Here is an 11,656-nt window from a genome sequence, read left to right as displayed (position 1 = left end):
AGATAAGCTACCGGATACTATAAGTCGTAATATCTTTATATAGAGACTCGGGGAGACTATCGGTAAAGGCGCTATCTACTAAAAGGATCTACGGGATATGATATACCTAGGCGCTATAATAATAATAGTACGCGTAAAGATCCCTATTAAACCCGCGATAAATAGACTACTAAGTCGAAAGGAGGTACGCGAAGTAGTAAAAGAAGAAACCGTATATACTTATAAGCCGCTAGAAACTATAGTAGAACTTATACTTAAGATATAGGCGAAGAATAAGTTCTATAGGAATACGCTTAAAAAGGTACGGGAAACCGGCGACTTCGAATAACCCCCGAAGATATAGTAGAGTATAAGAAGCTAAGATAGACTACTAAGATATAATAACTACGTCTATATTCCCGAAGGCGAACCCGTAATCTACTAAGAAATTATAAGGATCTACTATAATAATCCGTAGGTAGGCTATTATACGAGGAAAAGGACGCTATAGGCTATTAGACGTAAATACTAGTAGAAAAGCCTTATTAAAGATATATAAGACTACGTCTTTATATACTAGGTATACTAGTCTAATACTATTAAACGCTATAAGCTATATAGACTACTCGAACTACTACTAGTACTAGAGAGACTAGGCTAGTAGATAAGCGTAGACTTTATTATAGGCCTACTACCCTTAAAATAAGAGGGGAAAGCCTACGACGTAATTATAGTCGTAGTCGATCTATTCTTAAAATATTCCCTCTATATTTCCTATACTAAGGACGTAGACTCGCTAGAACTCGTAACCTTATTTTACGAAAAGGTTATACCCCTATAGGGAATACTAGAAAACCTCGTTAGTAATAGAGGTACCGTTTTTATATTAAAATTCTAGAGCTATTTCTACTACCTCCTCGCTACGAGATATAGACTATTAACGGCCTATTACCTATAAACTAACGGGTAGATAGAGAGATAAAACTAAAGTATTAAGTATTACCTATATAATATAGTAAGCTAGTGTTAGGACGACTAGATAAGATAGATCCCCTTTATATAGATCGTCTATAATACTACTACCTATAGCGTACTAAAAATATCCCTAGCCGAAGTACTATTAGGATTCCGACCGGAACTAAGAACGTTAGTGCTAGATAGGAAGATAGAAACCTACGATAACGCCGAAAACCGCGTAGAGGAAATACTAAAGATATAAGAAATACTAAGAAAACGCCTAGAAGAGTCGAAAACTATAATAAAGCGAGCCTATAATAGGAAATATATAGAGAAGTCTTTCGTAATTAGATAATAGGTTATACTAAGAAATAAGTATATTAACTTAGGACGACCGTATAAAAAGCTAGATAACCGCTATATAGGACCCTTCGCGATAGTAGGTATAGTAGGATAATAAGTATACTAGCTAATCCTTACGCTAAGATACTATAAGATCTACCCTATATAATATACTTTAATACTAGAGCTATACTACGGAGACCCGCTAAAAGCTTAAGAGCGGCCTAATCCTATACTAATAGATAACTAACCTAAATAGGAGATTAAGGAGATCCTTACCGATAACTATAAGGGCGCCGAATACCTTATTAAATAGAGAGGATATAGGTATAAGGAAAATACTTAGGAGCCGAGAGAAAACGTAGAAGACACGCTAGTATTCGAGAGCTACTATAATAAGAAGAAAGAACGGCTAGAGCGTATAATACGCTGAGGAAGATCCGTAAAGAAGAAATTAATATAACCTAGGATCTACTACTAGATACGTTCCGGGAAGGTTAGAGGGACCGGAGTAGGCTTAAGAACGCCGAACCTAATAGCTAACTACCGAACGGACCCCTAGAAAATAACTAGCTATACTAATATACGCTATAGATAGGTTAGGGGAGGATCTAGAATACTAATAAAGATAAGGAGCGGACGAAAAATATCCTAAAGAGACTATAGACGTATAATAAGGATACGTAGGAGTTTATCGCCGAAAAATAGGACGAAAAGTAATATAGCTAACACTCTCTAAAGGTATAACGTAATAACTACCTATACTAGACGAGTAACCCCTAAGATACGCCTATATCCTTACCGCTATATACGTAACCTAGCCCGAGAAGGCGCCCGAAGCTAACCTATAACCCGACTTATTAATAAAACCTACGTCGAAGGGGGCGGAGGGGGTAGAGGAGGTAAAGGGGGCGTAACGCGAGAAGGACCGAAAGATATAACTATACCCGTATAGATATCTCGAGTTAAAGTATTCCGCGTACCTTAAAACCCCTATATAATTATAAGGAATAATATATTCTACGCGGGGGTAGTATAGGGCGCTAAGATATAAGTATTAGCTTAGGCGTCGAGCCTAGAATCGACCTAAGGAACGTTAATAACCGCTAATATAAGCGGAGGTCCGCACTTACTATTATATAAGACTACCGCTTCCTTATATAATAGTTATACTAAGGAGTATTAACGTTAATCCCGCTAGGCGGAGGGATATATATATACCCTAGGTTATATCTAAGACGGTCTATATAACGCTAATACTACGCACTCGTAGGGTTAGTAGGAGGGACGATAGCCGGAGGGGCGTAATTATTAATAGAGGTATACGTCGCACTTATAACTAGAGGAAAAGGAGCTACTATAATAAGTCGAAATAACCTATAGTAAGAAAAGCGAGACGACGAAAAGCTATAAGAAGAAAAGCGAAGCGACGAAAAGCTATAAGAAGAAAAGCGAAAGGATAAGGAAATATAGAAAGAAGAAAGCTACAACTCGAAGAGAGATAAGTGAAAAATATATAAAGAACTTAGATTATACGCGACGAAGAGAGATAACGCTTAAAGCTCCGAGTCCATCTATACCTTCTACTATAAAGATAAATTACCCTCTTTTAGACAGCTAGATATATATACTATTTTTGAACCCTCCCTATCTCGACTATAAGAGACCCTCGACCCCCGACCCTTAGCTATAAGGACGTAGCTCTTTAAAGAGGGGGAAAATATTACGACCCTCTACTAGGAGAGTGCCTTATAGGCTAGATCCCGCCTAGTCCTATAACCTAGAACCCGTAACCTAGTAGGGGTAGTATAACCCCCCGCTAGAGACCGCACTAGGGAGACTAAGTCCTACTAGGTTAGGTGACCTAGTCCCGTGACCCGCTAAAGGTTATCTATATAGAGACTACTAGGGGAACTTAGCTCTTTAGCGATTAGTTTACGAATATACTAGTACCCTACTATTCCTTCACTCTAGTTCTATATTACCTACTAGGACCCGCTAGTACGCCGGTCCTAATAGTCTCGTACCTTCTTAACGATACCTATCTCTAAACGGTCGATTCTTATCTATTTAGTCGGCGTATCTTTTAGGCGGTTATAGAGTCCGGTAAGCTTTAAGGTATATTAATATATATCCTAATACTTAGCTTACGTTATCTACTACTAGTCGTATTTAGTTTCTTATTATATCTTAATAAGGTCGGTAACCTAAGCGAGCGCCTATATTTTAAAGACCGACTAAGTAAACGTCGTACCTAGGTTATTCCTATAGTATTCTATCTATATTATATTAACCTTCGGCGCTAAGAACTTAATTACTTAGTCTACTTTACGTACGTCGCTAGCGAACTAGTTAGGGTATCTATTCTAGAAGGCTTCCTAGTTCGACTTAAAGAGATTATATTCGCCCGAACTCTTAGCTCTATATATTATTATATTATAGGGTATATATAGTTCCCTCACTTTCTTCTAATAGGATAGGTAGCCTCCGGTACTTCCTTACGATATAATTAAGTTCGTATAGGTAGTATTAGGTAGTTAGTAGGTAGTTTAGCTAATAGTACTATCTAGCGAACCCTAACGGATCCTAGATCCTTATATTCTCGCCTATAGGATTACTACGTTTTCTTCTTCGTCCTATAGCTCCGCGCGGATCCTATTTTTCTCCTTTACTAGAGCTAGATATCTTTTAAGGGCCTCTAACTCTCGGAGTTCCGCCTCCTTATCTACCTCGGTCGGGGTTATCGGATCCGGCGGGTTTCCTCCCTAAGGGTTATCGTCGACTCCCTATATCTCTACCTCTTCTAGTAGGGGTTATAGGGGTCCTAGGACGTCGTTCGTTTCCGCGATCGGGGTTAAGGTTCCCCTTAGGCGGTCGCTCGTGCGTCGAGTCGTCGATATTACGTATTCTAACGGTCTAGTTTAATTAAGATTTAGCGATTAGAATATTAGGACCGGCGTGCTAGCGGGTCCTAGTAGGTAATATAGAACTAGAGTAAAGGAATAGTAGGGTGCTAGTATATTCATAAACTAATCGCTAAAGAGCTAAGTTCCTCTAGTAGTCTCTATATAGATGACCTTTGGCGGGTCACGGGACTAGGTCACCTGACCCGGTAGGACTCAGTCTCCCTGGTGCGGTCTCTGGCGGGGGGTCATGCTACCCCTGCTGGGTCACGGGTTCTGGGTCATAGGACCAGGCGGGATCCAGCCTGTGAGGCACTCTCCTAGCAGAGGGTCGTAACAGCCTGGTTGGGCCCGGACCTCAGGCCCATAGCCTAACTAGCAGTAGGCTATAGGCCCTACCTTCGAAGCCCAACCAAGCCCATGGCCCATTATAGGGGCCCATGAGGCCCCCATTAAAGCCCATTTATATGCATAAATACAGTCTTGGCGCTCATAAACCTGCTGATTAATGTCTATTCTTTACACATGTTTAAGTCTGTATGCTTACCGCGGAAGATCTCGGCGCCGGCCCTAATCTAGCCTAATACGGGGGTTCAACAGTTAACAGAGAATCAATGTGCAAATATATATATTTCACATAGAGAGAAGTCAGTGCATCTTTCTATTAATTTACATTTTTCTTAAATTTCATAAATCTTAATTTCATCAATTCAGTCAATTCAGTCAATTCAGTCAATTCAGTCAATTCAGTCAATTCAGTCAATTCAGTCAATTCAGTCAATTCAGTCAATTCAGTCAATTCAGTCAATTCAGTCAATTCAGTCAATTCAGTCAATTCAGTCAATTCAGTCAATTCAGTCAATTCAGTCAATTCAGTCAATTCAGTCAATTCAGTCAATTCAGTCAATTCAGTCAATTCAGTCAATTCAGTCAATTCAGGCACCTATAGTCAATCTAGGGGGTAATCTAAATACCTAGAAATACTAGAAAAATCTGCATTACTTATATATCTGCCAAGCATTAGCATGTTTGTATTGTTTGAAGCCCATTGGGCCCCCATAAAAGCCCAGTGGGCTTCTACCCTAGGCCCATAGCCACCGATGGGCCCAGGGACCGGGCCCAAAGCCCAGCCCATTTGCGGGTTGGGGCGGGTTGGGCTTTGGGCTTTGCGGGCTGGTGCGGAGGTCTAGTCACGTACAGAACCCAATACCCAGGCAACAACCAGGCAACCCCAGGGATTTAGGGAAAAGAGAAACTACATCGTGCTCAGTGAGCAAGAGCATGATCCGCCGTGACCATGACCCACTGTCAGAGGTTTTCCTGTACATATATGTATTTAAATATACAATCGTAGCTTTCAACGATCATTGCACGACGTGTGCTCGAATTACAGTTCGAAACAACATGCTAGCCACTCAAATGACATGTCCACACTGTCGGAGGCTATTTATTGGTCAGTAAATTCGTCCGCCTGAATTAATTCATTTCCACGCACCTGCCCCCTGACAGGCTTGACCGCTATGCTATTACCTAAGACCCCATGATCCCCAGACCCTCCCTTTTTTTCCCTCCGACCCAACTTTTCTACATTTTCTATTAGCAAAATACCAACGCAGCCAGGATGTCTTACTATTCGCTCCAGGATACAATCGATCAATTTTTTTCCGGTTGCACCGTCACGCAGGAGGAATGCGACCGAACAGCTGCTGAGATCACTGGTGAAGCTGTGCAGCCAGTCCGGCTTCAAGGAGCGTTCAGTTACACTGTAGCAGGTCAGGAGCTCCTTGTACAATTTCGTGTTCCTGGGTCTCTCTTGAATACGGAAAGGCTGAGTCTCGCTCGGAAGATATACGGCAACATTGTACCTGCCTGTGTCAATAGGGGTGTTCTGGGATTATCGCCCTCACTTGCTGTCTATGTAATGGACAAGGTTCCCGGTATAACCTACATCGAAGCGCCTTTGACAACATTATATTGTGTTACATGGCAAGAGAAAACAGTGTCAGACTTTGCAAGGTACTTTTCGTATAACTATATCGTGAAAATACCACTAATCTCGTTAGATTTTTCGCTAGTTCATGGGTGAACCGACTAGCGGAGCCTCATCGCTCTGAGCACTCTCTGGCAGATCTTCAAAACAAGCTGGATGTACTTTTACGGCAGCTACCTTCGCGTTTCACAGGCATCATCGCCAAGCTTCGCGAAGAACTTCCAGTAATATTTATTCCCGGGTATCCGTTGACATTAACTCACACTGATCTGTGTGAGATGAATATTGTTGTCAATCCTCAAGCGGGCGGTATCAATGGAGTTATCGATTGGGCTGAAGCCAAAGTTTTGCCTTTTGGGATGTCTCTATGGGGGTTTCGGAACATGCTTGGTATTATGAACTCAAGCGGGTGGCATTACTTCGAAAATTCTTCCAGTCTGGAAGACCTTTTCTGGGATACATTCTATAGACATGTGGGAAATATTTCCAACGATGAAAAAAGTGCAATAAAGATTGCGGAACGGACTGGATTGGTTCTTCGCTATGGTTTCACTTGGGAAAATGGGGACCTTGAAAGGCCCGTGAATGAGCAAGATTCTTCAATTAGATATCTGGATGCATTCTTACACTCCTTGGAGGATTGATCATGAAAAGCCCCGTTTGGAGTTCCAGCTTACGCCAGCATTCGTTATGTCAAGCCAGTGAATAACCCAGTAAAAGAATGTATTTAGTAAACAGATTGGCATGTGGGTGGAGAAGGCAAAGGCATATGAATAAAAGAAAAATGTGCTGTAGGAAGGCCCATAGAAAGCGAAAGCTCTTCGAGCTACAGGATGATTTCTTCTTTCTTGAGGAAGCGTCTCAGATCTCCGATAGTAGAGAGGGGAATTTCGTCAACGAAGACTCTGTGAGTACCCTTCGTAGTCTGAGCGTGCTTCTCACCATCTTCCAAGCCCTCACTCTCGCGTCCATGACCAACGCACCATCCAGTGGTTCTGTAGACTTTTCCATATTGGGCATGGGCCTCATCAAGCATCACTGTTCCAGCATTTCCCAGCACAAGCTCTATCATTGGCGAATTCTGCCCACGTAATGCTTGCAGCCCGAATGTGTCCGTCAGGTCATGATCAAGGAGGTACTTGAAGACTTCCTCAAAGAAACACGGATCAATTTCGCTAACATCGGTCGGCAGGCCTTCCCGGTACTCATAAGCCACAAGTTTTCCGTCCTTAGACAGCTTGAAAATATGACCGTGGATATTAGAAGTGTCAACCTCTTCAATAGGGACAGGCTTTGTCCAACAGCCTGCGGGGCTCTCAAAATAATGTCCTAGCATTACCTGATCACTCGGAATTTCAAAATGCCCATGGATGAGATGGATGCCGATTTTGTCCTGGACATTATGACGTATCAAAATGTCTCGAATTTCTTGGGAATGATTACGAAGAAGCGGTGGTTGCGCTTCGTCGGATGGAAGCTGATTGTATCTAAAGTAGTCCTTAGTAGAAGCAAAGAGTTTAAAAAGACAGTACAGTAAAACATACAAGATGGATGACTGCTTCAGGTCAGCCAACGTCGGAGCGACGTGTAAACCGGGTACGACTCCTTGTTTGATGATTGAGGCTGAAGCCATTTCGATAGATAAATCTGAGTATCACAGTGAAGATTCGAAATACACTCGTGGAGTCGTTGAAGTGGTAAGCCCTGAGAAATAAGCCGCCTTTTATATTTCGAAATTGGAACCTAGGCAAGCCACAACGTGAGCTTTGCTGATAGTCACATACTCACTTCCTTGTCGGCAGGGTTCCCCGCTCGATCTATGCAACTTCATCATACTGGATACGTCCAAAGGGGGTTCGAGCGCTGTACAATAGGCTCAACTCTACGTGGCATATGCCTCTGAAGCTATCAAGAGATGCCGTTATTGGCTGGAAGAAGGCATGACTGCGACACGAATCACAGAAGCTCCAAGCCATGGAAGTGACCGCCTTGCATCAGCGACTCACGGACACATGGCTAGTGCTTTTTAGCGCCTGGCCCACAAGCTAGACCGGCGACCACGTCGGTGGAAGATCAATCAAACTGCAAATCACCGCGCCGTCGCATCTTGTCTGATGTGGCCTTGAAACAAAGTTGAGGGGTATTACTTGAATGTGTCCGATTGGCGGACGAAAATGGCGTGAGGCTGCACGGTCCTTCCGCGCTTCTCGGCCCAACGTTCCATACACAATTGATGCGCGCTTCCCTGATAGGAAATTTGCTAGAAAGCTGGCCAAAGTCATTGCAAAGCAATGTTTGATCGGGCCAAACGGTTTGCACCAACGAAAATTGGATATAGAGGTAAATCACTTTCTTGGATGAGATCCAGCTTGGATGGTGGAAGTCTCGGAGACATGTTGTGACGTTAATTGTGACTTGACATTCAAGAGAGATAAGCGGGCGAAGATGCTCCCTGCTTGGGGTAAACGGTATGGCAGAGAAATACTTACAGTACCATCGTATGGGACTTTCGAGTAAAATACACGTGTCATGTAATATACGATTTCTATTTTTGGAAATCGAGTCGACTACTATGCCAAATCTAGACTAGCGTGTTACAAGTTAGGGTTCGCAAATCAAGTCGCAAGAGTGAGGTTAAAACTGATTTTGAATTCCACTGTAACTATTGCGGAGCTAAAGACGGTAAAAGCAGCAGAGTTAAGTACATCTGGCGGACGGAGCGCGTCTGTATCTGCGATCGACTGTATTGAATTCAGATTCGGAGAGTGAAGACCCATTGTTACTCGACGCAAGGGGTCAGAAATGTCGGGACGGGCCGAGACGCGAACCCCTGAACCGCCCGACCGCGACGAACACGATGAAATCGCCGCCAGGATTATTGAGACCGAGACGCACCACCAGATCGCGTAACAACTATGACCAAGAGCAAGAGATCGAAATCCAGCAGAGAAATGCGCGCTCTCAACAGAAGAAGAGAACCCGGGGCAAGCCAGTAGCCCAACGTGAAGCGATGACTTCGGACGACGCGTCGACTGAGAGCGACGACACGAACGCCGCCAATCTTGTGAAAGAGCTCGTGAAACTGAGGAGAGACATCAAACGGCGAGATGATTGGCACAGAGAGGAGATGCAGAAAGTGCAAGAATATATATATATAAGAATTGCAGAAAGTCAAGGAAGAATTTAGCGCCGCCCTTGCAGAGGTTCAACAGGAGCTGCAGACCTTGGCAGAGAGACCCCTCCCCGAACCATGCGCGCGGAACGGCCACGATGAGATCCTTCGCGAAGTCCAATCCTTACGCGAAGAAATCAGCACCCCCGCCCCCGCAAGCTCCCCGTCCTATGCAGATGTCGCCCCCCACCCCCCCCCCCCCCCCACTCAGTCACCCGAGCAACATACGGACTCTCTCAACGTCGAACACAACACCAACCACTTTAACCGACACGCTGTACTGCACGATAGACACCTCGAAGATGACCGAAAGCGAAAGTGAGAAGGCATCCGCGGGTTCAATCAGGGCCACAATCGAGACAGAGATCCGGAAGATGGATGATCACACTCACTGGCGCTGCCGCGCGGTCACTGTAAGCCCAAGGGATACCAACCGGATCAGAATCGCGTGTCGCGATGAAGCCGAACACCAGCTAGTGACGGTCCCTAGATCCTCAGAATACCAGTCTATTCAAGTTTGCACTGCAACGGTCACGTTCCTCGTTTTCAAAAAAAAAAAAAAAAAAAAAAACCGTTCAAAGCGCGACGAGACTCAACATGTCGACCAAAACCCCCGAAATGCTATATACCATCAAAGAGATCCCTTATAAGGGCATAGGTTTCATAGCCGCTAGAAAGATTGAAAAAGGCGAACGCATCCTTTCTAAAGCTCCTTTGATACGGGTACTAAGGTCTATAGTCTCTAAGATATAGGTATAAGAACGGATATCTAGGGAGGTCGCCGCGCTAAGCTAAGACGAGCGGTAGTCGTTCTTTGCTCTATATAACGCGTTTAAAGATAAAGAAACCCGCGAGCTAGGTATTATATATATAAATGCCCTACTATTTAGATCTAATACCTCTATAGGCGGTATCTTTATTTAAGCGTCGCGAATTAATTATACTTATTTATAGAATAGTTAGAATATATAGAACGAAGATCTTTAGTAACTAACTATCTACGCTTTTCGTAATATTAAAAAAGACGAAGAGATTACCCTATTTTATCTTTATAATTATATAAACTATTTTTAATATTATCGAGCTCTATAGTAGCGCTTCTAATTTACCTACTCTTACTAACTATATTCTATACTACCGCCCTATTAAGCTATCTTTTATACTACCGCCTTATTAAGCTATTAGCGACGTAAAACTAGATAAAATATAGCGCTTAGATAAACTAATCGGCGACGGAGTATATATAATTATCTTACCCCTAGATTCTTTATATAATATATATAAGCTACTCTAGCTATATAAAGAGGAATATATTAAGGATATAAATATATTATAAGTATACTATAATACCTTTTAGGTCACTATTTATAATAGAGATAAGATATAAGTAAGATTATTTATTAATAGAGCCTATAAATCTTAGATTATACTAGAAGATAGTAATAGTCTTATAGTATATAAAATAAATAACCTAGCTAGAGATCTTATTAGCTATTTATTCTATAGCTTCTTTTCGTAGTAACGAAGCTTAACTAACGATATCCCTTTTAATCTATTATTAAAAGATTTTAACGCCTAGCTTTAGAAGGAAAAAAGTATAAAGCTAAGCTATAGTAAGATAATAGATAAGACGCTATATATTAATCTACGTAATAATATAACGTTTCCTTCGTTTAATACGCTCCCTAAAAAGAACGGCCTTAATCTAAGTTTTTTTAAGACTAAAGATAGATATTCTTATTACCTTTATAAGTATTAGTACTTCCTTATAGAGATTATTAGTATTAAAATTTTTATATAGCTTAGGTTCTATATTAAAGATAAAATAAAATAGAAAACCTTAGTATCTTTTTATACTAACGACTATAGCTATAAACTAAAACCTTTAGTCTTAAAAGAGGGATATATAGTTACTATTCTTTACCTAGAGTAGTATAGATTCCTTAATATAATAGTAGGAATCCGGTATAAAAATTATAGTTTACTAAAAGTAAGCTTACTTATACTTCTATCTAGTTAGCCTATTTATCTACCCGCTAATTATATAAGGTCTTTCCTATTACGCTTAATAATCTATTTAAACTAAGCGATAAGATACGATAGTATACTATAAAGATAGATAGGGAGAGGGTTTATTAGGGTTATAATTAAAAAGTAGCTTAGCTAAAAATATATACTAAGTATAGCTTTTTCTAGTATTATAATAAAGTAGATAGACCCTTTTATATTAACTATAAATCTAGACTCTACTAACTTTACTTATCGATTAGACCTACTAGACTCTTACTTAGAATAAGAAAGGCTATAAGGCGG

The 11,656-nt window shown here is 41.5% G+C and overlaps 3 protein-coding genes across 3 annotated transcripts; 2 read left to right on the top strand and 1 right to left on the bottom strand.

Moving 5' to 3' along the window:
• Positions 1-5,802: 5,802 nt before the first annotated feature.
• N7457_004940 (uncharacterized protein) lies at positions 5,803-6,815 on the top strand (the record flags this gene model as incomplete). Its single annotated transcript, XM_057175985.1, has 2 exons — positions 5,803-6,197; positions 6,245-6,815. The coding sequence occupies 2 exons, from the start codon at positions 5,803-5,805 to the stop codon at positions 6,813-6,815; spliced, it is 966 nt and encodes a 321-aa protein (XP_057033032.1).
• Positions 6,816-6,997: 182 nt separating this feature from the next.
• On the bottom strand, positions 6,998-7,804 carry N7457_004939 (uncharacterized protein; the record flags this gene model as incomplete). The annotated part of the gene is made up of 2 exons (XM_057175984.1): positions 6,998-7,658; positions 7,716-7,804. 2 exons carry the CDS (start codon positions 7,802-7,804, stop codon positions 6,998-7,000), a joined length of 750 nt encoding a protein of 249 aa, XP_057033031.1.
• A 1,224-nt stretch (positions 7,805-9,028) lies between these two features.
• Positions 9,029-9,665, top strand: N7457_004938 (uncharacterized protein; the record flags this gene model as incomplete). The annotated part of the gene is made up of 2 exons (XM_057175983.1): positions 9,029-9,247; positions 9,339-9,665. 2 exons carry the CDS (start codon positions 9,029-9,031, stop codon positions 9,663-9,665), a joined length of 546 nt encoding a protein of 181 aa, XP_057033030.1.
• Between the last annotated feature and the right edge of the window lie 1,991 nt (positions 9,666-11,656).

The sequence above is a fragment of the Penicillium paradoxum genome, assembly GCF_028828445.1.
Source record: "Penicillium paradoxum strain IBT 22861 chromosome Unknown utg000004l_segment0_segment0, whole genome shotgun sequence".
Taxonomy (NCBI): Eukaryota; Fungi; Ascomycota; class Eurotiomycetes; order Eurotiales; family Aspergillaceae; genus Penicillium; species Penicillium paradoxum.
This window is presented reverse-complemented; position numbering and strand designations above follow the sequence as displayed.